This window comes from Ciona intestinalis, chromosome 9 (genome assembly GCF_000224145.3).
Source record: "Ciona intestinalis chromosome 9, KH, whole genome shotgun sequence".
NCBI classification, from domain to species: Eukaryota; Metazoa; Chordata; class Ascidiacea; order Phlebobranchia; family Cionidae; genus Ciona; species Ciona intestinalis.
Genome location: NC_020174.2, coordinates 4,652,524 through 4,678,827, shown reverse-complemented (window position 1 = coordinate 4,678,827; position 26,304 = coordinate 4,652,524). Strand labels below are relative to the sequence as shown.

At 34.6% G+C, this 26,304-nt stretch overlaps 5 protein-coding genes across 8 annotated transcripts; 2 read left to right on the top strand and 3 right to left on the bottom strand.

Annotated features, from left to right (window-relative positions):
- Window positions 1-270: 270 nt before the first annotated feature.
- LOC100182235 lies at window positions 271-2,011 on the bottom strand. Its single transcript, XM_002128495.5, has 3 exons — window positions 1,749-2,011; window positions 1,155-1,390; window positions 271-687 (listed from the first exon to the last, which is right to left on the bottom strand). Exons 1-3 carry the CDS (start codon window positions 1,915-1,917, stop codon window positions 490-492), a joined length of 603 nt encoding a protein of 200 aa, XP_002128531.1. The 5' UTR covers window positions 1,918-2,011; the 3' UTR covers window positions 271-489.
- A 355-nt stretch (window positions 2,012-2,366) lies between these two features.
- LOC100176775 (sequestosome-1) lies at window positions 2,367-5,629 on the bottom strand. The gene is made up of 7 exons (XM_002128409.4): window positions 5,284-5,629; window positions 4,813-4,962; window positions 4,497-4,709; window positions 4,092-4,194; window positions 3,673-3,858; window positions 3,352-3,414; window positions 2,367-3,150 (listed from the first exon to the last, which is right to left on the bottom strand). The coding sequence occupies exons 1-7, from the start codon at window positions 5,398-5,400 to the stop codon at window positions 2,942-2,944; spliced, it is 1,041 nt and encodes a 346-aa protein (XP_002128445.1). The 5' UTR covers window positions 5,401-5,629; the 3' UTR covers window positions 2,367-2,941.
- Window positions 5,630-6,015: 386 nt separating this feature from the next.
- On the top strand, window positions 6,016-8,011 carry LOC100186992 (phosphatidylinositol transfer protein alpha isoform). Its single transcript, XM_002128654.5, has one exon. It carries the CDS (start codon window positions 6,126-6,128, stop codon window positions 7,005-7,007), a length of 882 nt encoding a protein of 293 aa, XP_002128690.1. The 5' UTR covers window positions 6,016-6,125; the 3' UTR covers window positions 7,008-8,011.
- On the top strand, window positions 8,010-15,041 carry LOC100184598 (sequestosome-1). Of its 4 annotated transcripts, none has more exons than XM_026835771.1 (9): window positions 8,010-8,177; window positions 10,040-10,153; window positions 10,629-10,790; window positions 11,211-11,310; window positions 12,901-13,101; window positions 13,354-13,410; window positions 13,542-13,595; window positions 14,405-14,587; window positions 14,649-15,041. In XM_026835771.1, exons 1-8 carry the CDS (start codon window positions 8,061-8,063, stop codon window positions 14,551-14,553), a joined length of 954 nt encoding a protein of 317 aa, XP_026691572.1. In that variant the 5' UTR covers window positions 8,010-8,060; the 3' UTR covers window positions 14,554-14,587; window positions 14,649-15,041. The 4 variants fall into 4 exon arrangements, with proteins under 4 accessions (XP_026691572.1, XP_026691571.1, XP_026691570.1 ...); XM_026835770.1 differs by having other exon boundaries at window positions 10,040-10,189; window positions 12,928-13,101; XM_026835769.1 differs by having other exon boundaries at window positions 10,040-10,189; window positions 12,904-13,101.
- A 59-nt stretch (window positions 15,042-15,100) lies between these two features.
- On the bottom strand, window positions 15,101-24,388 carry LOC100179097. Its single transcript, XM_002128365.4, has 14 exons — window positions 24,217-24,388; window positions 22,663-22,746; window positions 22,007-22,093; window positions 20,688-20,766; window positions 20,007-20,116; window positions 19,532-19,677; window positions 19,031-19,151; window positions 18,692-18,826; window positions 18,024-18,199; window positions 17,609-17,713; window positions 16,999-17,167; window positions 16,555-16,705; window positions 16,197-16,310; window positions 15,101-15,399 (listed from the first exon to the last, which is right to left on the bottom strand). The coding sequence occupies exons 1-14, from the start codon at window positions 24,340-24,342 to the stop codon at window positions 15,314-15,316; spliced, it is 1,689 nt and encodes a 562-aa protein (XP_002128401.1). The 5' UTR covers window positions 24,343-24,388; the 3' UTR covers window positions 15,101-15,313.
- Window positions 24,389-26,304: the final 1,916 nt, after the last annotated feature.

Sequence of the window (26,304 nt, the reverse complement as noted above, 5' to 3'; positions counted from 1 at the left end):
GTATAGGGCCGGCAGTTTTTGTTGTGCGTATAGAAAAATGGGTCGTCGTACGCTGCTTGCGACTCCGGTAAACCAAAACAACTCCGGTAAACCAAAAGTGGTCGTACGCTGCTTGCGACTCCGGTAAACCAAAACAACTCCGGTAGACCAAAAGTGGTCGTACGCTGCTTGCGACTCCGGTAAACAAAAACAACACAAATATGTTAGAACGCTTGTTATTACTGTTTGAAAATCCCCAATGGCGGCCAGTGGCTAAACGTTCAAATCGTATAACCAAATGATACAGGGTTTTAATTTTTATTTTAACTTAATACTGTTATTACCTTCTAAGCATGTGTGTTGTACAAGACAGTAAATGAACATTGCTGTGGACATTGCTTAAGGCCAATAATTATGATTTTACTAATTCCAAGTGTAGCCTATAAGTATTATGTACAATACATCACATCAACTGCATGTAAACTTCCCCCTTCTCGGTAACATATACATTTAAATTGTAAACGAGCACAGTGGGACCAAATATGGATGATTGGGAGCATGGTTGAACATTCCATGCAAACTACCACGAGAAGCTTTGGTAGCTACTACGAGACCAACGGAGTGAAACCCTGTTATGTGTGTTGGAAACCCAGGGTGCCATGTGGTGTAGATGGGCTCCCCGGTTGTAGAGGAACGAATTGAACCATCCTATATTTATGTAATATTGTTTAATGCATGTCTTAACAGGGGTTGCGCATAAAAATATAGTAGGATGGGGTAGAATACCGTTATCACATAATATTCTGATCGTATTTATAACAGATAATAATAAATTTAGAGGATAAATAAATTACAATCATTCATCTTGTGATTATATATACGTTTTTAAACGCATTTCTTGCACGCTTATACTGGTTTTAGACAAACGAAGAGGTTGCGCATATTTATATATAGTATAGTGTGGGGTAAGATGGATACTGTTTGCATGTAATATCCTATACTTTCTTATCGTGTTTTTAACAATTAAAAAATTAATTAAAAAAATTAAGTTGTAAAGATACGATTTTATAATTCTTGAAATTTTTTTTGTTTACTACCAAAGTGGATGAGGAACTAAAATGAAAAGGTGTCCCATCTTCTCCCACCCTATATATTATACACATCACTATACAAACCTCATATACAGAAGCCAACCAGATTTCAACGTAATTCACGTTCCGATCAATATAAGCATCCCACGCCTCCTTAGCGTAGTTGTAGATTAAGTTGAACATTTCTTGGTTCAAAATATCCACCAGTGTTCCACCATGGTAAACACACATGTTCCTAGCATCAGGCTTCGACATGCCGTAACCACTTGTGTAAATGAAACGAATACATCTTCCCCCGTAAACCACACCACTGCATTTCTCTGCGTGGGACATATACGTGTAGCTTAGAACGAATTAAATAATGTATAGTCTGTAAACGTCGAGCATGTCGATACGATATATATACTGTCAAAACCTCTTTATTTCCAATTTATATGGTTGAGGTCTTGCAGCGACGTATATGCCATAGGATTTGGCCAGAAATGACCTATTACCCCAGCAACATTGTATATGCACATTATGTTTTATATGGGCGAGGTCTTACAGACTTACAGCGAAGTAAGCCAGAGGACTTGAGATTTATGCCAAAGCTATATATACGCTTTTGATACGATTATATATCTACATAGGTGCCTTTACTTTTTTATCAAAATGAAAACAATCCAGCCTCCTTCTTACTTGCATTATTAATGGCTTGTTGAATTAAGCTTCGAACAAATGTACAGTTGCATTGGTTTTGTGTTTCACTTTCCAATCCTTCTGTTACAACCTGACAACTCAGCAGTGAGTCTGAACGAACCACTTGAAGTAAACAAATAGACAAAACCAACGCACATTTGTAAATCATCTTGTTTAATTAACATAAACTGACGCTTCGCTTATACTCAAGAACGTACGCTCAAAATACCACAAAATAATTTGAAAGCCCAAAACACCTAATTGTTGAACATTTTCAAATGCGCTGTTTTTTCACGTGGGAAATGAAAGTAAACATGTAGTTCACACGGTTATTGAAGGCAATATGCCAAGTTTTGGCAATTCATTTTCCACATTTTGTATGAAAACGGTTAAATTTGTACAAATGCGCCATATTCTCAATGTAGGGCATATTTTCTATAACGAACGATTCTCCTTTGGCAGTTGCTGATGCGTTTATACGCCATGCAATTATTTAAAAACTGACACCTTTCCAAGTACTTAGCACAGCGTTCGATACTGATATGCTGGTTTTAGTTAATGTGTTCAGGGTTTAATATTACAACAAATTTTAATAGTATCCATACATTTCAAGAGATGTATTTTTGCTTGTAACATGAAGTTTTATTGATACATGATTATATATTGACACTCACACACCAGCAAATGTAAACACAAGGTTCATGTACATAATAAATCATTACAGAATAGGCCAATAAAATTTGAAAAAAAAAATCATTTTAAAACACCCAAAAATAAAATTGTTCTCATATAGTAGGTTGGGGTAAGATGGTCCATGTTTTTATTCTTTTGATCTTCCCATTTGGTAGTAAACAAAGAATATTTATAGAATTAATTAACCATATCTTCAAGACTCTAAAAGAGCGATGTTAATTTATAAAAACATGATTGGAAAAGAGGAGATATAATGTGCTTATGCTATCCATCTTACCCCACAGTACTGTACGTTAAAAACGATTTTAAAATGGAATACTGAGTGTTAAATAATATTTGAAAAAAGAACTTTAAACTTATTAAACCATCACCAGATAACATTATTTTACGATCTAAAACTGTTACATCATTTCAAAAAGAGGGAGCCTTAAAACTGTTACACCATATATATACATAACATGATATATACATAAAGATAAAATGATTTAAACAAACATGCTCTACTCTCTACTGCCACGTGCTGGTTGCATTTTATCGAGAGCACGACTTATATCATAATCACAAGCACATAGAAGGTTAGCCAACCACCCACCATCATTGTTAAAACCCATTGCAAGGAGTTGGGTTAATGATTCAGCAAGTCGTGGGTTATCATCCGGTGTTTCAGTTGAAGCTGGTTTGTTGTCTGGTTTGTCGTCTGGTTTGCCCTCTAAAATAGTTTAAATTTGGTCGTTAACTTTATTTTTTTCAATTTTATATAAATAATCGCTATCTGACTGGATTTACATTCCTGGGTTAGTTAAGAATTGTTTACAGTTATACCATAAGTAGAAACATACAAATAATTTCCTAAAAATGCTTAAAATATGAACTATAGTAATACATTCTCAATAAAACAGTAAAATCTCACCTTTTCCACAAGTTTTATTTTTTTTTACAAATGTCCACTCCATTTCTTCACTTCCACTAGACTCTAAAAGAAAAAAAAATTAATTAATTCTTTATTTTGTAACAATTTTTAAACAAGTTATGGGGTAATGAGTAACTTTGAGCTCAATTCCAGATCCCATAGCATGTCTCGCTGTAGCATCTCACCCATATGAAAGGAATGTGCATATAAAATGTTGGGATAATGAGCCAATTCTGGCTTAAATTCCGGGTCCTTGATAAGAACCTCACCCATATAGAATATAAAGAGTAAAACACATTTTAAAGCTCATCACTCCCTTACCCGTCTCTTTCTTCTTTCCATCCGATCCTCCTTCCTCGGATGCAGAAGGATCCTCGGCTCCGGATGTTGGTTTATTCGAAGATCCATCTTTCCCACCCGGAGTTTTTACATCGATGTCAACATCTATCTCGAACGGATGAAGGAAGTCGGAAACTGCTTTCCCAACGTTCTGCAAATATTCCTCACCTGTGTAATAAGTCACCAAGTTTATTAAAAAGAAAATATCAAATTTTTATAATAGTTAGTTTTACTAAATTTATATCCAAAAAAACTTTCATTTTCAAATAAGACCAAATTTAAAACCCAGTGAAAAACTGTTTTTATTTGATGTCAGTAACAGAAGGGGTGATGAAATTAAAACAAAAACATCAGATTATGTTTTTTTCCTGCTTTAAAGATGATTTAAATAATGAACTTACCATTGAATTGGTTGGGTGTGTTCTGGGATTGAGATTGGTTGTTTGATGAAGTTGGTTTGTCATCGGAAGTTGATTGTTTGTCGTCCTTAGATGGTTTGGGGGCCTGAGGGTTAAAGTAATGCATGTGTGAGCACAAAGGAATGAATGTAAGTTATTTATACTCGCGTTGTGGGCCGTTATAACACAGACGTTCTGTTTCATACACCATGTGCCAGCTTACGAGTTACCATTAATGTAACATTGTTGGTGATTGTTTTTTTTATTCAGTAGTAACAAGCCTTTTTTATTCTTAGATCTTAGTTAAGCAAACTCTGGCCTAAATATTAGGTCCCATGGGCCATGATAGACCAACAGAATTTACCACAACTTTTATTTGTGTAACATATAATTCATATTAAACCTTACTTGTTGTGGAGGTGGACCAAAACAAGGTCCAAATTGACCAGCGGCAAAGAAACCTGGCATCTGTGCAAAGGGTGGTGGGCCCCACTGTGGGCATCGTCCACCCCTGCCCCGTCTATTCCAACCCCCATTACCCCATGGTGGAAAACCTTGGAACTGCTGTTGATATTGACAGAAATCTGGTTTCTTTTCCTGGGATTGAGAAGTGGAGCTTTCCTAGATTGAAAACATAATAATTATAGATTTGGGTAAAAATTGAATACATAATGTAATTACCTAAGTCTGTAGCTACCAGTTAATAAAACAAACAACATCTTACCTTAATATAAAGCTTGAAAATATCTTCGGTAGATTGACCGAGAGCTTGAAGCAACTCCTCGTCAGAATTTAACCAGATGATGTCGCCCTCATTATCTTGCCACTGGAGGGCAAAGTTGTCCTCGCCCAAGTTCGGGAAAACTGTGGAAACCTGGGAGGAGAGATATCATGTAAAGAAGGTATAATTGCATGACCTGTAAAAATAAGGGTAGGTCTAACCTTGAGTAGGCTACCTAGTATAAATGCATAAATAGTACAGCCAAAGTAACATTAATATGCACAAGAAACAGATACAGCAGTTAGAATTGACAATGTGCCAACCAGCAAATATAGCCACTCATTTTTTATTTTTTGCTCACATATTCATATTTTAGAGTTATCTTCATATATGATTATAAAACTAAAAACACCTGGAGTATTGGCTAGGGAGTAGGCTTATACTGTACATGCCCCATTACATGAACATATTCACCTTTCGTCTTAAATATTCATAACTTGAAGCCACATCATGGTCCACGACAAATCTTCTGATTTCCTTTGCTCTGTTTGGATGATCAGTGTACAGGAACGCTTTGTATTGCATTGCCATGTCTTTTTTTGATAATTTCCTCTGTCGAAAAAAAGTAGATTTTCTCTGCTAGATTTCTGAGCTGTCGTCTTCTTTTCTTGTGTGGTGCGGTATCCGAATACTCTCTGCTTTATAGCTTACCTTATGCTTCTAGAAACGTCTCGACCACGAGTTCCGCATACATGAGTCGCAAGAATTGATATTTTCACCATATTTACTTCACAGTGCGATGACTTGTTTTGCCCAAATATCACGTGACCATGATTCAGCATTTCCCAGGGAAGTTCCCGGTTTCATAGAAACAATGTTTCGGAACTTTCGTTTTATTGCGTAATATTTTATAACTTTGTTGGGTAAAATGTTTTTTAAGTCCTAATATTACGTTAGTTTTAAACACTTAAATATTTTATTGTTTTAAAAACTCTCGTATTGCTTTAGTTTTGTTCATGCTTGTAATGTGTTTTCTGCGTCCAATACCATACGAGGTCTAATGTATACTTAATATATAACAATTAAAATTACATATTTATTACTTTATATTTCACTTGGGAATGTAAAATGAATTTTTAGTGTCGATAAATTAAAAAAACTACTGGGGTTATGTCGTGTTTTAGGGAAATAACCCTCATTTTCGTATCTGGTCACGGGACCACGACGTCACAGAGGAACTGAATCGCCAGCGCCCAGCTGTTTCGTTTAGTGTTTAGTTGCTTTATTAAATACGACTAGGAAATCCGAATTTAACCATGATTATTAAAGAATATCGAGTTATTTTACCGATGACGGTCGAAGAATACCAAGTTGCCCAACTTTGGTCCGTGGCAGAAGCGAGTAAGAATGAAACTGGCGGTGGGGAGGGTATTGAAGTTCTAAACAACGAACCGTATACGAAAACATTAGAAAATGGAACTGTTGAAAGTGGACAGTATACCAATAAGATTTATCACTTCGCTTCCCGGGTTCCTGGCTTTATTAGACTGTTTGCCCCGACTGGTTCGCTCAGCGCCAAGGAAGAGGCATGGAATGCTTATCCTTCATGTCGGACTGAGTTCACCAACCCCGGCTACATGAAGGATAATTTTCAAATCGTTATTCAATCTTATCATGCTGATGATGTAGGTGAATCTGAAAATGTTCATAATCTCACACCGAAGCAACTGAAGGATAGGGAAGTGATCACCATAGATATTGCGAACGATGTTGTTAGGAGTGCAGACTATAAACCAGAGTTTGATCCAAGTAAATTCACTTCACAAAAGGCAGGCCGTGGCCCATTTGGCCCCAACTGGATCGAACACATGCGTATGCAAAAACAGATCTATGATAACCAAGAACCTGGTGCTGGGATCCAGCGTCCAGCAGTTATGTGCGCTTACAAGCTGGTAACAGTCAAGTTTAAGTGGCTGGGGTTCCAAAACCGCATCGAAAAGTTCATCCATAACCAAGAGCGTCGGCTTTTCACCAACTTCCATCGACAAGTGGTTTGTTGGATGGATAACTACCATGGGTTGACAATGGTGGACATCAGAAGGATTGAGGATGAGATTAAGAAGGAGCTGGATCGGATCCGGGAGCAAGGATGCATCCGTGGTACCGTGGTGGAGGACCCCGATGCAAAGAAGACTTAAACTTAATTGAAAACGCGTTAAACCTTATGATAAAATGATTACAAAGCAATGATTGATAACCAACTTCCATTAGCACAAGACCAATTCGACACTCAGTGAAATCTAGGCAATTGCGAAATCTTGTGTCTGCTGTAAATTTCCTTATTGCTGCATATTTATGTAGTGTTTAAATTCAACTGACTTCATCTGTGTAGGCTGTTATAAGCAACTATAACCTGTGTAGTATGTTAGTTGATGTAACAATATTTCACTAAAAACAGCTTTTGTTTTGTGAGCGATTGTCACTTGTGATATTCATGATATAGGTTTTGCTACATTAGTTATTTTGTGCATTCTATTATTTAGCTAAGTCAATTTTATGAAATAATCTGTAAATTAAAGTCTAATACTTTACCCAACGTATAGATTTATAATAATTTTAATTCTATGCACTTTAGGGTGTTAGATATAAATAAACAGAAGGCAATGCGTTGGTAAAGATGTTCATTGCCTCATTATAAAATAAAACTTTTTACTAGTTGTTATAATAACTAATAAAACAATGTAAATTAGTTGGTTATTTTCATAACTTAATCTCCAATGTATTTTGTTCTGTATCTACAAGTCACAGTTTCAATTTTCCCCATAGTTTTCATGCATTCTTAAAATCCAACTGAACTTCATTCAAAAAACAGTACCTACCTGTTACCTAATGATAACTACATTTTGTTTGTATCACCCAATGCTGTGGAATTACGTTTTATTGCGTTTGATTCCGTACTTTCTCTCTCCCACACATAAACATGTATTCATCGCCCAGTTAAACTGTTAGCCCCATGCGATATAGAGAACATTGTGCTGGAGATATTGTACTCAAAAGTAATTCGCATTGACTGCATAAACATCTGTTTCGCCCACAATTTCAAACCCAATTTAAATGTTGTGTATTGTAAAGTTTGATCAATTGTCACTGATTGTGCTGTTACAGTCGTTGAATACTTTGAGCATTATTTTATTTCTACTAGCCGTGTAGGAATCTTTTTGATAAAAGTAAACATATGACCACACACAGCTATGGCAGTACAATGCAAGGCATATTTGTATAACAGCAAGCCTGAAAAACCAACAGAAATCCGTCGGTTTACGCTGGACTCAGAAGTGGCAACAAACTATGAATACCTTTATAAAAAGGTTTGTTTGTTTTAAGTAGTTCACTGTATTTATGTTTTAAAACCTGGAAATTCCCTGAAAAGTCAGTAGTCTGCTCGTAAAAGCTGCAACTAAACCATAAAATAAGACTCTTAATCCTACCATGGAGAAAGGACAGCTATAAAAGCTGCATAAATATTAATACAGTATATTAGCTTGACTATATAGGACAATTTAAAAAAGCTGCCATCTTTAATTTTAAACTATGTTGCAGTTTTAGATTTTCTAAATTTTGAGTGCTATTATTTTGGTCAGATATAATATTCCTTGAAGTGTTGAAACCAACACAACAATGGCTCTGCATCACTCATGCTATGTGTGCATTATACTATATGATCGATTACCAATACATGTCTCCAATTACCTTTTAAACCCCATGCCATCCATATCATGAAGCAGAATACTCCTGTTACAATACAGAAACCTGTTTACTATAGTGAATATCCGTTTGAGTGACATATTGCTTTGTGGCTGATATATTGTAGTTAACTTATAGTAAACAATAAACATTTCCTAAGAAACTGTTTACTGTTAATTGAGTTATATAGCCTAATCATTTTTAACAAGAATTAATCAACATTTTAACACAATGTTTTATGCTTTACCGCTTCATACTAAAACACACTGTATAATAATTTATAAAGCATCAGGCCTATTGGTAAATAACAACTGTAATGGAATAAAAATAAATGATGGTTACTCTAATGGAGGGCACATATTAATGTTATAATTATCAATGTTCTAATTAAATGAAACTGTTTGAGATATTTTTATGTAAAGGTTTATTATTAAGATCTTCAAGATTGTACCTAAAAGTTGTACGTACAGTGAATTTAGAAAGAAAATAATTATAATCTATGAATGTAGTTTATTTTTTGAGTGAAATATTATGCCTTAATAGCCTATATAGATATATAAATAGATAATAAGCTGACATTTAGTTTTAAAGTAAAATATAATATATGAATAAAAGTTCATTTTAAGTATAATGTATGTATGCAAGTGTAGCAAGCTTCCTCAAAACCTAACATTCATATATGCCATAGCAAGTCTATGGTTAAATTGACTTAGTTACTGTTGTGGCTGAATAAAACAGAAAATCGTGTTTTGTGTAATCTGAGTTGGGAGAAATGTCAAGTTTTGAAAATCATCTTTTATGCACTGTTTAACTCGTGGGAATTTTTAGAAGATACTCATCAGTTTTTACATTACCTAGTGATTTTACAGTTTTTTTTTTAATTTTTGACCAGACAGAGTAAATTGTTTGTTTCGTGTTATACGTTGCGCAATGCATACCCTCATGCCATGTGAGCTGCCTGGATGAGTTTTTCTCCTTTTTATGGTTGATGGGCATGACTTAACTTGCTTACCTGTGTGGGAGAAATGCACATGACAACTCCTAGTCTTAGTTACCACATGTGTACAGTTCTACACATTAACACACATGTATATGTATGTTTGGGGAACTATTTTTTTAGCTTTTTGTAAATGGTAATTATTCTCTTTTTGTAATTTAAAATAATGGTTTATGGTTTATGTCTATAACTATTACGAACACCTGTGTTATAACATCCTGACATTGCCACATGCGGATAGATAAGTTCCATTCAATTATTGCCTAACAAGCAAATAATAAAAACAACGAATGATAAAAACAGTATTAGTCTGGTGCCCATACATTTTTATTAAAACGATATCTCTACCTAAAAAAATTACCAATAAAAAAATATTGGTAGATATAAAAAATGTTTCAAAAAATCATCATGTGTATAGGATTCCAAAATTTGGTAGTTATAAAAAGTGTAAATATATATATATATAATATGTATTTATTTTTGATACAGGTTTCTTCATTGTTCCCAGCTTTGAAAGAAGTGACTTTCTCCTTACAGTGGAAGGATGGAGATGGTGACATGGTATGGTTCAGTACAGATGAAGAACTAACGCATGCACTTATGGTTCGGAAGCATGATATGATAAAAATATTTATCAAGGTTAATTAAGTCTGGAGTTGGTGTTTTATTTATAGTTTTTAAAATTTTGTTTTTATTAAAAATCATCCACAGCAGAAGCAGACACGAGGTGTATGAAACAGTCAGTAGCCCCTAAAAAGACAAATAGCATCTCTGTTTTTCAAATAAAAAGACAAATAGCATCTCATCTCTGTAAAAGACAAATAGCATCTCTGTTAAAAAGACAAATAGCATCTCTGTTTTTTCTCTTAACCCAAATAATGGATAAAAATGTGGATTTCAGGGTCAAGTGTTAATAAATAAGTAACTGACAACAATCAGGTCTAACAAATTGTATTCTGTGAGATATATATGATGCCAAAAATGGCACAGTCTCTGCAAAAGGAATAAAATTATGTAATGAAATACCACAGTCTATTAAATTGTATACAAGTTTAAACTTTAATTTCTTATTTTGCAGATCAACCCCCCAGAAAAGGATAATATACCGCCATCATCCTCATCTGGTCCTGATCCGAGAATTCCACCGCCTTCGTATGACTTTTATCATGGACGTGCACAACATGCATCACATGGGACCAAACCACCCCAATTTTACCAGTATGCAGGTTTTCCACCAATGGTAATTGTCCAAATTTAAATATTTTGTTGTTGTTTGTAAACACCACATACATTAGCCTATACACATTTCTTTATTAATAAACTTTTACTTGAATTTGATTTTATTTTTATATATATGCACTCTTAATGTATTATAGTCAATGCTATTGTTTGTTTATATGATGTGTCACTTAAGTTTTATTGTGCATTTTACAATGTTTTTAAAAAAAGGTGTAGCCAAAAGCATTACCTGTAAATAGAGTTCATTCACCTTGCATGCATGTTGCGTATGTATTATCATTGTTTACCTTGTATAAGCTAGCCCTACCATTGTAGCATAACAAACAACAAATGAGTCGTTTGTTTTGATTACTCACAAACATGACACAAGTTTCTTAGCGTAACTTCACAGAAATTAAATAACAAACTTTTTATATTTCAGTTCCCACCAAGTTACCAAGCGTCATGGGGCCAACAACATTTTAATAATCAACAACAACAACAACAACAACAGCAACACCAATATCAACAGGAAGCAAGTGGTAAGATTAAGATAAAATTGCACCTAGGTAGCATTAGTGTTGCGGATTGATCAACTCTGGCTGGAATGCCCGGGTGTTGGGATAATGGGCCAACTCTGGCCTAATTTAAGGTCCCATGTCATGTTGTAGGACCTTACCCGTATAGAATATATTGTACATATACAGTGTTGGGGTAATTGGAAAACTGTGCCCAAATCTCAGCTCCATAATAAGGACCAATTCATATTGCCATAAATTATATTTTACATAGTCTTTAAAAAGGATAGCATTTGTAAATCACATTCTATGCAACACGTTTTTCATTTTACTTAAATATTGATATTTTGTCTTTTCAAGCAGGTCTCATAAAATCAATAGTTATATATTAGGTAGTGTAGTGTAGTGTAGTGTTAGTATGTTAGGAGTGATATATCATTGTAAAACCAATCCATGATAACTTTGGAATTTTAGCATTAGAAGGCAGTTACACTCATAGTTGTCAAACATAGGGGACCTAATTGATTAATGTGGCGAATACAATATACTAAAAAATGCTGTTGGTAACTTGGTTGATGTAATGTGTGAAATAGAACCAACCAATCTACAGCAACTAGAATTTGGGTGAACGCTTGCGACAGTATGGAATAATATTGCTATAAAAAGTGTTGGAAATACTTTATGACATTATAGGAATAAAATCAAACAATTTTTTTTTACAGATGTGGAATTGGTTAAGGACCAGGGTCTAATGCTATAATTAAAGCAAGCTTACATAATGTCAACTGCTCATACAGACCACACAATAAAAACACTAGCAGTGGTTAATTAAAGTCTTAACACAATAGTTTTCTTTTAACTGAGTCTTTGTTGCGTAACTTGTCAATAATGTTTTATCTGTTGTGTTTCAAAAAAAGCGATAGTCACCATAGGATAGTTGCTGACAGTGTTATACGTGTCAAATGTTTGTGGCTCACAAACAAATAAGTCTGTGCATCTCACTTGTTAATCAATAACTTCCGATCCACAAGCCAACTATGCATAGCACCCATTATGAAATAAATACATGTCCCAATTACATTTATGCCTTTTCCCAATCCCCCTGACAACCAATTCAATAACTGCCACCCCTGTAGACAATGATAAAGATTCGATAATTGCCTTTTGAACCAAAGTCAATGTTCAATATAACCACAGCTTCAATACAAGGGACTCGTATGAACCACTAAGCCAAAATCAATATTAATCATTGTATTCGATTAACAGAGAGCTTGCTTGATTGTTAGACATTATGTAAGCTAAATATAACACTATACCTATTTATATTACAGTATAACTTAAACCAATTAAACATTACCTTTATTTGGCCTTTTTATTTCTTTAATGTCAAATGCATTTTTAACAGTTTTTGTAGCTATATTGCCATGCAAGTATTCATCCACAATTTTAACAATGTCACCCCATATTTTACTAAAGATTTATTATATTTAAATCCTAAAAGAGATTAAAAAACACTGACGTATAATATTTCAAAAATGTGACTCTTTATTCTAGTATGGCTGATGTTATATCATCTTTTATTTTATATATGCTTCAGCCTTCATAATCATCCAGCAGGTGAACAATACCTCCACCACGTAGGTAGTGGGGTGGCTGAGATTCTACGTCCCCTTGGTATTGATGTGGATGTCAGTGTTGAACATAATGGGCGTAGACAGCAATGTTCCACAACAGAAAGCCAACCGAATCCTTCATCCGGCAACACTGGAGCTAAAACTACATTTCAAAGCAAGAGGAATGAAAATCCCAAACCAGGTAAGACTGTAAAATGAAATAGTTTTTGTGGGTGTATTTTTTGGGGGAAAGACACTTACCAACAATTACTCCAACCTAGTGTTCACTAATGGGTTATCTAAATTCAGAAAGAAAACGAAAAGCATTCCTAGGTATTGGTTCACTACAGTACTGCAGTAAACATATATATAACCAATGTGTGTTTACATTATATTTTCATAGTTTGTACTTAATGATTTTATCACCGATTACTCACTTTTACAATTAATTTAGGTGATGCAGATTCCAAAGCTCATGAACCAACCAATCAAGCTGGAAACGACACTAACTGTAATTGATTTTGTTTACTTTATCTTGCATTAGCTACCATTTCCGACTATTTTGCTGTTAGTTCCCTTCTGTTAGTTACTTTAAACCAACATTTTCAACACAATATATGTTACTATGTGATATATTCACAGGTGTGCAAGCTGAAATGGAAAGGTTGGAAGTTTCAAACAGATCACTAGTTGAAAGTAAGTGGTACAAACATGTTACATAACATAAGGTACCATCTAGATGAAACGTTATTTGATATGAATTTGTTTGCGCTGTAGTCAGCATACATGCCTACAAAATGTAAATTCTTTCAGTTTAAATTTCAATAAAAAAAAGCTACTAGGTTAACTTTGTATCATACACTCATACATTGTGGTGTTTATTACCAACTAGTGATTTAAAAAAACAAACAATAAAAGGTACTATGCTATAGAAGGGTTTTACAGGTGTATATTATTACTATTGCAAATAAGTTGCAATCATTCAAGGTATACTACATAGGGGTTCATGTAGGTCCATGCAAGATATTAAAAAATCAATAACTAATACCACAGTAAAAGTTAAAAGCATCACCCAGCCATATAAGCAATACAATTATCAAATCTCTAAAGAGACTTTATGTATATTGGTAAAAGTTTACGTTCATACAACAAATGATAACATTTAAGGTAAATTATATCGTTGTTTGATATATTTTGTGCGAATAACACGTTTAAGCTGCAAAATTTTCTGCAGTTAACCCACGGTTTTAAAAGTTAAAGGACTGTTTTATATCAATATATTTTTTAAATGGAACTGTCAAGAATCGATTTTCTAGGTATATGATGATACAGAACACCTGTGTTTTAATTACTATTGTTGTCCCACTAAGCAAGGATAAGTAAGCTACATATGGGATAACCCCCTGAGCGGGCACAAGGTTTATGAAACAGAACACTATTAGAAGTAGTGTGGTTGCCTCGCCATGCGACGATAAATAAGTTACATTCATTCTTTTACCCCACAGACCCACGACTTGCTGAATCATTAACCCAACTCCTTGCAATGGGTTTCAACAATGATGGTGGGTGGTTGGCTAACCTTCTATGTGCTTGTGATTATGATATAAGTCGTGCTCTCGATAAAATGCAACCAGCGCGTGGCAGTAGAGGGTAAGAAGGGTTTCAGTCATTTTGAACAAATACATTACTTTTACTTGCCCACATTTATCTAAGAATACATTATGTCATTTTTAAATTTTATTTTACCTTGTTTTCTTAGACTGACATTTTTTAAAAATCTTTCATTAGTTAAGATAAGCTGGTGTTTCTTTAACTTTTAAAAATTGTTCAAAATTATAATTTACAAAACAATATCGCGAAACTAAAATTGCCGGAAGATTTCTTTTAGACTTAAACTTGTAAATTGTAAATTTTGTAAATTTTACTTGTAAATTTTGTGAATAAGTGCAGGTGACTTGGTGTGGTGTCGCTTTTTCATAGAAAAAGTAAAAAAAATGAATATGTTTGTAAATGTGCCTAAAGTCACAGAACACAACTTTTTACATTACTTTTTCATTCCATAATAGTACAGATTAGTTTCATTCTTTATATTTTACTTTCATGTCTCTGGACATTTCTTTTTTAAATACAACTTTATCCAAACTACTGTTGTTTTGTGCTAGCACTAAATATAGAACAGATTTATAAAGATACAAAGAAGATGTAACAAAAACGAATGTATTTGTCAATATAAAGCTTCAGTGATATTTACAGAATAGAAACACACAATAAATATTTTTAAGACTGTGAGTTAAGAAATAGAAAAAGCAAATGAGGAGTCAGTTAACCATAGAACGCCTTCTCTGTTTGTTCTCTATGCTTGTTATTAGTCTTGCAAGCAACCTGGCAAGATGGTAGCAGTTGATGGACATCTGTTATACCTTTTTACCTGGTATCATACCACCAAAGTTAAAATTGCCCTCAGGGAACTGAAAGACCATTTCAGGGAAGCCTGGAGCTCCTGTGTGTAAGGTAGGGGTTGGTATAAATGTGACTCAAAAGTCATATAAGTATATGGCATGCCATAAAAGGATAAGGTTTAATGCTGGTACTCAGACTTGCATGGCTTGATCTTTGAGATAAGCATATCACTGTGTAAGCGGGATTGGTATAAATATAACTAAGCAGGTCATATAAGGGTATGGTCTGAATAAATAAGCAGGTCAAGATGTCATATAACGATATGGTCAAACATAAACATTACTAAAAGGTCATATATGTATATGGTCATACAATAAACACTACTATAAGAGTGATATAAGTATATACGGTCATACATAAAAATTACTAGGTGTGTCATACTATGACATGTTTAGGGAAATGTTAATCCTAAAAATGCCAGATCAACATATTTTGCTTAAATAATCGCAACCAACTTTTTTATTTTTAGCCATTTTTTTAATTTTATACCTAAATATACATGATAACCAAAGTCTACATTTAGTTGCAAAGTGTTTGACATATAAACATAGCAAAGTGTCGTAAATTGCTACCTATGCTAACCACCGTTTAGATAGTAATCTTAGCCAAGATGTTCAAACAAAATTCCTGTTAAAAACTATATGTTGCTGGTTTTGTTCAGTAACAGTAAGTGTTTATTTTAAACAAAGATTTTTTGCTAAATTTTTTAAGTTTTTACATTACAGTCTATTGTGTTAAGATTTAATGATTCGTTTTTTTTGAGACAAACATATCACTACTGGCAGGATCAACCAGGTAACAGCATAAGCATTAAGTGTATTCTAACACATTACTTACCTTTACCAACCACAGCCAAAACACTGTCGTGCCGTTTAATATTTCTGGCCAGGCGATCAGTAAGAATGGTTTGAGTCCATGAGGAGAGACTTGAACCAAGGTAATACGCTGATCCTGGTAAAGTATGACATTTATTGATCTAAAAGCTGGGTATTTCATGATATGATATTATACTTATTTATCTTAGCATGGCAGAGTACCGACTGTTCTATCACTCGATATAATCGTTATAACACGGTGGGTGTGATTTCCGATTTTATAAACTAAAAGAGCTCTTTATTTATATATCATGTTATATCTGGTAGCATGAGATGCATATTAGTTGTACTTATTTTAGAATCTGTCTAAAGTCTCTTACTGAAACAGATTTCTTGCTCCACGAAAGAAGTTTTGTAATTATTCGTCAAAAAATTTGCTCCTTTGGTTTTCAATGAATACTTCATGACGTCATCCATGTAGAAGAAGTTGCCGGGAAAACTTGCATTCATTAATCGGATAAGTGCAATGTTCTGGTGAGATATTCAGTTTTGAAAAGAAGTTACATACATGGTATCTCAAAAGGCAAGTACAAGGTGTATGAAACAGAACACCTGCGTTATAATGACTATAGTTTTCTCGCCATGCAAAGATAATTAAATTCATTTGCAAATATCTTTTTTTATTTATGTGCATAAAACACAGATCTTCTAATCAGTTTCAAAACAAACATGATATGCCATATCTCAGATACAACTTTCATTTCAAACGTTCAAACCCATCTTCAGTGATGTAGGAATAGAATAGAAAACAAATACACACTCACATTGGGGGGACTAGCTAGGTAAATAACTTTTAGGTTGTAATCGGCCATCTTGTCTTTTATAGATTGAATAAAAGAACTTCTAAGTTGTTCATCATCTTCCAAACCAACGGTAATTTTGCAAATCTCCTTATTTCTTTCACGAGCTCCTTTGGGTCGACTAGGCTTGCACCTAAACCATATTGTGTATTGAATTATTTTACTTACATTATGATAGGTGTTGTTTTGAAATAACTTTGTTTATAATTTGTTTTATGTAATTCTATATCATATTATTTATAAACTTGATTTTTTAGGTTTAAATTAATAAAATCCACATAATATATAGGTGTATTTTAACATGTATAACATAAATTGTATTTATCTCTTTGAATACAGTGGCAAATATCAGGTTATTTAAAACAACACAAAGAAGGGACTTATCAGCAAAACAACAGTGGTTAAAAATAGCTATGTTATAACTTGCTTATTTAATTTATGTAGTCTAAGCCACATTATGTTTAATTCATACATTTTGTGTTAAATTACTAAACCAACATTAAAGCCATAAACTCTGGAATAGAAGCAAGCACGTAACAACTTGCTAAGTTGCATGTCTGGCTACAACACTTACATGTCCAACCAATCTGATTCATATCTCCAATGCACTGCCATGTATGGTTTATCATGCATGACTTCTTCCTTGAAACTTGCTGCTAACTTTCGCACAGGAAGGGGCCTGTATTAGACACTCAATTAATTTTTTTTATGTTTATTATTTTAAGTTTTTACTCTCATGTTTTTATTATAGGTAAACAATACCAACAGTCGTTACACCATGGGTGTTCTGTTTCATACACCTCATGCTCGCTTACGAGGTACACTTATGTAACTTTGAGGGAGATTTTTTTTAATGTATGGCTGACAATTTGGACAACACATTACTAACTACTGGGTTGGAGCAATTGCTGTTTAGTGTCTTGCCCAAAGACACACACCCACAACAGTAGCAGCATCAAGCCTTGATTTTACAACCTCCTGTACTTTACCTGAAGAATTGTTTAGCAACCCTTGAGTAAGTAGCCAACCATCTATCCTGGCTTGGTAAGCATTTCTTCCCATATATTATTCCCATGCATTTATATTCATCAGGACCAATTCTACCCGCAGATAAATCATTGGGAACCAATTCCTCGTAACTTGAAACTTTAATCTCCCTCATGACCTGGAGATATAGAAGGTTGAGTAAGATTATCTATATGCAAACAAGCCCAAGGCTCTAATAGTTTGGAAAATAATAATAATAACTATTATTAGTCTGTCAGGTTAAGGTGATGTAGATTAAAGATTAATAAAATGAAAACTTATGTAGTGACAAAACGACTAAAAAACATGCTTACAGTAATAACACATTTGTATTATGCCATAGCCCTCATGGAGCCGTAGGCCTAACACCTACATATATTATACCTTTCTATTAGCCGGTTATAACACATGTCATTTTGTCGTTGATTCCCTTCATTTAATTTTTTAATAAATATCATCCTAAAAAATCTTTCAGTGGCTCATCTAATGTAAAAACGTAGTGTATTTCTAAAGTTTCATATGCCATATGGCAAGACTAGCAGAGATAACAGAAATACGATCTTCGCTATCATTTTCGAAAACATAAATATAAAATTATATTATGTAACAACTTTATTATTATTTGTTTTACCTTCACTTCTGCAGCTCGCTGGAAATGTTTAATTCCGTCCATTCTCTTCTGGTCAACCTGTCCACACTGAACAACAACATCCAGCCTACCTTTACATTCCTTCTTAAAATCCTTCATAGATATCGCATTCACTGCCTGCGGAGGTAAAGGTATTTTTTGTAACTTGAAGCATCAAGTCGATTACTAGGTTATTTTTATATGTTATTGTATGTTTAGTTTAACAGCTACACTTTTTCTGTAACATGTTGTTAACAACTGTGGTTATGTTGTTTATTTCTTTCTTTTGTTGTTTTATTTATTAAATAAATAAAGCTCATTTTATATTGAACTTAAACTTACTTTTTTCAGGGCGCCCAAGTCAACAGTTTCACTGGGTGGCCAAACCAAGTCAACGGTATAATTCGTATCAAATATAGGAAGAACAAATGGATTCTCAGCATCATCTCCCATTCTAGGGTGCCTAGTGAATATAATTGCTATAGTAAACTACATGTTCTTAATTTGTGGTTGATCGATTGTAACTTATTTCTCTTAGCATGGCGGGCAATGGCTGTCATGATAATGGACTACTTGGTTGCAATTGCTGTTAAATAACCCTTGCCCAAAGGACGCAATCGCCTACAATGGTAACAGAGTGGAGCTTCAAATCTGCAACCTTTTGACTACATTTCAGGTCATATGGCATGTCTCGCTGTAGGCCCTTACTCAAACAGAATAGAATAGAAATACCCACCAAGTAACAGTTTAAAAATAAAATTTTGAGAACATAGCATTAGCCATAGAGTTAGTATAGATTTATAGACATAATTACAATGCATGTAATGTATTTAGTTAGGCAACCTGTGAAACACTGGAACAACTACCGTCCTTCCCATCTCATATGCAGAAACCACTCCTTGACGAAACAAACGGAACAAGTTGTTGGGTCCCATGTCAAAGTACAACATGGGTAAAACATATCCTGACGATTTCAGTTTTGGTTGAGGCTGCAAAGAAAGTGAAGTATTCAGTAAATTGCTGTACATTTAGATTATACAATATTGCTGTACACCAATGAGAGCTGCTAGAAATGAGCATTGGTGTAAACGGTTACATGTTTCAAATGTTTTTCAATTTAATGGTAGTAGTTTTATATAAAGATATAATATTTTTTAACAGTGCTGTTTGATTCGGAACTGTGATAATATTCATAACCTGGCCCGATTTAAACAAACAAAAATCAAGTCTGATGAATAGTTTACTATAAGAGATAAATATTTTGCTTAAAATGGCATCATCTGTCTCTTATTTAAACATTAACTTAATAACAACTTACAATCTTTTGCTTTTCAAAATTAGTGCTCACACCGAGATCAGGAGATTGACCTCCTGACATTGACTTTACATTGGGTGCGATTCTTGATGATGATTTCTTGTCGCTCCCCCCTGCTCAAATTAGATTGTTAGTTTGATATTATAGATTGGTTTAGTGGTTAAAGTGTTTTCTTCTAAACCAGAGGATATTGGGTTCAAGGATTGATGTGACCACCATTGTGGCCTGTTTGGCCTTAGGCAAGCCGGTTAACATTATTCCACTCTAGTGGTTACTAACGTGGATTTATACTTGAAACAAGTGTTCACAAATGTAACTAGTAAGCAAGTACGAGGTGTATGAAACAAAACACCCATGTTATAAATACTGTCGTTGTCCCGCCACCCGAGAATAAATAAGTTACATTCATTCATATTACTATGTCTCGCTATATATTGTGAGGTTTCATCATTGTGTCTTAAAATTTTTAATACATAATTTCAGCTTTATTATATGGCAGTATAGCCACAAAACACGAATACACAATCTAACACAGGTCGTGCTTAGCCTTAGGCGAGAATTAGAAGCTATATTAATCTGCTACTAAACACGTCCGCGAGATTTGCATCCGCGGTAATAAAACATAGGTGAAAGCGTTAATTTGTATTTCAATTAATAACAACTGTTGCCGTATGGCGGTCGAACCTGGTTTGGCGTTTTTATCTGCAGTATTTGGTTTGTTCACTACGGCTTGCGGTGCTGGTCTTGCTGCTGCAGCTGCTGCCTGTTGTAACGAGATTCAAGTTTAAAATAGGATTTGAAAGTATGGGATATTATATGCAAATAGTATCCACCTTACCCCACAGTAGTATAACATTTTATTGTAATTAGTAACTCAATAAAAGATAATTTTATAAGAGACGATTCATTTTTTGCTTTCTGCTATCGTCTTGGCTATTATGAATAACGAAGCGAATTCGTTTTCGTTCTTCTAAAACAAAATAAATCTCTTTAACGTTAAATATCCTATAGATTATCTGTGTGTATAGTCAACGGTGTTGGCTGTTTATCCTTACTGTTAATACGAGTGATCACCACATTGTTGAAGTTGTTTCATAATTATGGGATCGGCCAACAACCCGGCATAACCATGTGGCGCGAGGCTACGGTGGTTAGCACAACTTTGGTTAGCACGCACGCCTGTAGTGAACCTGTTCGAGCCTCGACCCTGCTACCGGTGTATATATGTGTCTCTGTTTGCACTTAATCCCCCACAAAGTTACATACGTGGTAACTTGTAACACGAGGTATATGAAACAGATTATCCGTGTTATAACGACTGTCGTTGCCTCGCCATACAAGCATAAACAAGGTTCGTTCATTCCTACTATTAGATTTAGGTAGTCTACTATACGGCAAAGCACGCCAAAAAGAAGGCCATCACCGCAGGTTATACCTACCACTGTATAAGGATTAGTGACGTTTAACCGCACTTAGATTGTGTGCTAGCTTTGGTTTTACAGCTTAAAAAATGCTGTTAAACTTGATTATATATGAAATTTCTTTCCGGGTTTACTTTTCGGTAAACTTACGTGTTTTTCTCATTAGGTTGTCCCTAAAGAGTTGTCTAAATGGTCAGCAAAATTGTAGGATGGGGTTAGGTGATCCATTTGCCAGTGGAAAAAAATAATATTTACCAAGTTGTAAAACCGTAGCCCCTTCTTAAAACGAAAATTTTGGTGCTAACGGTATCCCATCTTACCCCACGGTACTACAGTTGTGTGGGGGAAAATGGGACACCTTTTGACTACAATTTTCTCGTCCCACTTGATAGCAAACAAAGAACATTCACAATTATAAAACCGTACTTCTACGACTCCCATTAACCGTTGTTAACTATTTAAAACACGATCAGGATATTTGGTTATTGTGTGCTAAAGGTGTCCCATCTTCCCCCACCCTGCTATATACATAAAAATATAGAAAAATACCTACATTCGTTCCGATCTTAATTATATGCTTACCCGTGGTGCGATAGGTTGCTGGGGTTGGGGTGGCGGGTTGTTGATTTTTGACATCTGAAGCTCTTGCTCTCTTTGTACTTGGTGTAACTGTGTATAACATACGATATTGTGTAAGCTATATATGGTAGGTTGGGGTAAGATGATCCATGCTTTTATTCTGTTTTATCGTTCAATTAAGAAGCAAACAAAGAATATTTACCAAATTATGTAACCGTATCTTCACAAAGTTAAAACACGTTTATTTCGGCGCTAACGGTATCCATCTTACCCCAGAGTACCATATATGCTCATATGCACAACTAATAAACAACTTTAATTTAAATCAGATTTAGCTTAAGTTTAAAACTACGTTGTTGTTACTGAAAACAACTGCTTCTAAAATGCGGTATTCTCCATTAGGGCGGAAAGTTACTTGCACCACATTTGGTTTTTCTTATGATGGTTATCTTTGTGGGATATTTGTTGCTGCTAATATATACAATATATGTTTGTTCGCTATTTGTTTTATTGTACCGCGGGGGAAGTGGTATAGCTACAAATGTCAACAGTTGGTTACGAGGTTGTCTACTTTTTTATTGCGATAAAAAACATACATTCATTAGGGTAGGGCGGGGGAAGATGGGACACATCACCATAATTGGCTAATGTATGATTACCTGTTCTTGTAGTTGTTGCATTTGATCCACAGGTACAGCGACGTCTTGCGAGCCTCCTCCTTGAGGTAACTGCACTTGTATATTCTGTTGGTAATTAAATTTATGATTAGTTGTATATGATGTAACAACCAGGTGTAGCCTATTATAGGTGTATAAGATCTTGTGACAGTTTATAATTTTGTAATCTTAAAGAACCCATGTTTCGTGTGCGATACATCATATAAGGTTTGCTGATAAGTTTAAGTTTCTTGTCCATGTGCGTCCACAATGGTAGCAGCGTCAAGCCTCGAACCCCCTCTGGGTCAGCTACTGTAACATGGCCCCAGAATTAGTGTCAGTTTACCAGCAAAGGAAAGGCGGGGTTGAACTACCTTCATGACCTCAATGTCAAACACCGCCTCGATAATTTTGATGGATGGCCCACGCCTTCAAATACCAATACGGTGTTACTACGTCACTGCCACGAATACGGCCACGTATATGTGACTACGGGTATTTGAAGTAAATTAATTGATGGATTTGTTTTTCCTCGCATATCGGGGCAACTGCAGTCATTACAAAACGGGTGTTCTATCTTTTATACACCTCGTGTCCGCTTACGAGTTACCACCTATGTAAGTTATTCATCCTCGTGTGGCTGGATAACGACAGTCGTTATAATACGTGTGTCAGCGCGCATTGAAGTATATTTACCTTTCGGCTTTTATAACATATAACGTTATCTATCTCCTCAAATGCGATAGCGAAGGTTAAATTAATTAAAACATCAATTAAGAGAAGAGAATTAGTAGCCAAACGACAGTCGTTAAAACACGGCTGTTCAGAACGTGACAGCGAATATTAAAATTATTCTCATTCTTTTAATCTTCTTTCAGACAACTTTGTGTAATCTGTTGTGTTTTTCATGGTCCATAAATTGATTATAATGGTTCACGTTATCATAGCCCCAGGTCTTAGAATTGCGCGACTTATGAACGGTATGTGTTTTGCGCATGGTAATCATATACCTCATTAAGACAAATAAGTTGCGGAATTTGATTTGTTGGATGGCATTCATCAGCAGAAGATTTAACGTATTTTTTGCCTATAAAGTACTCACTGTAATTGTTAGACTACTGCGCCTGCCATATTAACAAAACAAGCTTAAATGTTCGCACCTTTAAAATTGTACCATAGGTTGGGGCAAGATGGTCCATTGTTTTATTATATTTTATCGTCCTATATTAGATAGTAAACAAGTAATAAAAGGGCGTTATTAATTGGTAAATTACAATTAGAAAACATTGGATATGATGTGCTAATGGTAATCATCTTACCCCACAGTAATATAAGTACTATGGGGGAAGATGGGACACATTAAGCACAAATTGTCTAAACATCAGGATCGTATTTTCAACAAAAAAAAACACGGTCCATAGGAGTCGTGAGGGTGCGGTTTTGTATTTCTTTTAATATTCTTGGTTTAACGCCAAATGAGACAAGATATAAGAATGAAAAGGTGTCCCATCTTACCCCAACCTACTATATAAAATAAACAACAAGTTATTCTCTTACCCTCGTTCTTTCGCTAGGTTCCATGGTATGTGATTCTAATATCTCCAGCATTAAATAAACAACAGCAACCGCCCCAATCAGTTCCAATCCCCGCTTTACTAACCGTTTCCTTAGCATTCTGTACATCTATGTATATTACCTACGGCTACCACCTATCTACAAAATTGCCACTGAAAAATACGAAACAATTTGCTGCACATGGTTAACCCGGATATAATACATTATAGTTTTATATAATGTATTGTCATATAAGATACAAAGTAATCTATTTAATATGACTTACAGCCACAAAGGTATAAATACATTAGAGCTTTACCATTTAAACAGGGTATAAAAGTTTCTTTGAAAAGTAACGAAACAATTTAATAAATATAACTAACCTACATACAATAACAACTCATTATATTTATCTTATTAACATACTATAACGAAATTAAACTACAGAATATTAAATATTAGATTTGATTAACTTAAATAAAGCACCACCAACTATAATTTATATATTGAACAGACTATAAAAAACCGCAGAGTTGCTTCAACGCAGATTTTACGGATTCTTTTTCAGTAATCGCTTGAAACTCAATACACTTCGCAAGTTACAATTACAGTTCACATTCATACGCAGGTTATATGGCATCAGCAGCGTGCAAAATTGGCGTCTCCAATAACCGGTGGGCGCCTGCGGGACTCCGTCTAAATGAGAAAACGCCGTGTCGCCTGGGGCACATGCGAAGGTAGTTGGTGTATATACAAATATTCAAACACTGAAGAAGTATATGGTGGAGAGCATTTTTGGGTTGGAAACTTACCAAGTTTTACATATATTACAAACCACATAGTATTAATACAGCAGAAGACTTCTTGAAATACATTTTTGCTGCGGATTTAGTCGAGTACTTTATACATACACACTTGGTAAATGCATATTCGCACATACACAGTTTGTTAATCATATACCGACTGTAATTTTGCTGCTACTTCCCTTCTTTTCGCTGTTTTATTCTATTTGATCTCCACTGTCGTTTACGAAGAGATAAAACAAATGTAATTATGTTTAAAAAAACAGGTGTTGGGGTAATGGGCCACTCTGATTTTAAGTTTTTGATACATGAATTTTTGTTATGTAATATATTATAGCAAATAGATAGAGCCAGATGAATAAACTTTCCTTTATACAGGATGAACTGGTTTAACCAGATCGAAGTCGTCACTCCCTTTTTAACATCTAACCTTGCGGCGATGTTTCTGGTTTAAAACATGCTAATCAGAAATCTATTTCAACAGAACGGCGGTGATTCATTTTGGACTTGGCTCCTTTGTATACACTTCACTAACCTGATATGAATGATTTATTGGCACTTTTAAATGGTAGCTTTTTTTAGTTAATGCATGTTAATTCCCTTCTTTTCGTTGTTTCAATAATTTGATATTCGCTGTCGTACTTGGTGCGGAAAATAAAATAATTGTGTTCTATTACCTGTTTATTCGATTGGTCTCATTCAATAATTTAAAGTGTTTTGTATACTTATGCTGTATTATATATATAGCCACACGATACAATATCGGTTACCTATATACGTCAGAGTATCCGAACGTCTGTTATATACCAGCTTAAAATGGTCACGCCAATTCAGGTTTAAAACAATACGGGTTTGTACTTTAAACATGTATCAAACTTTGTTCAATTAATGACATGCCAACAAAACAAAAACGCGTTTTCGTAATTCTGTTTTTATTTTCGTTGCTATAGCAAACTCCGGTTGTATAACCGCGTGGGGGCAACAGAGAGTCATGTATCTAAACAATTGTTTAGAATGGTGGTGGCGATTGACTGATGTAAATATTCTATTCTGTGGTATGGGGGGGGGGTCCTACAGTGAGCCACGCCATATGACCTGAAGTTTAGATTAGCGTTGGCCAATCAACCCAACACTGTATACCACATTCTATTTTATATGGCTGAGAGGTTCTACAGTGTGACATGCCATGGGACCTGAGATTTTGGGCAGAGTTGGCCCATTACCTTAACTCATTTGAACTGCGAAAAATTATATATTGTTTAGGAAGATGTTTCAATTTAAATATATA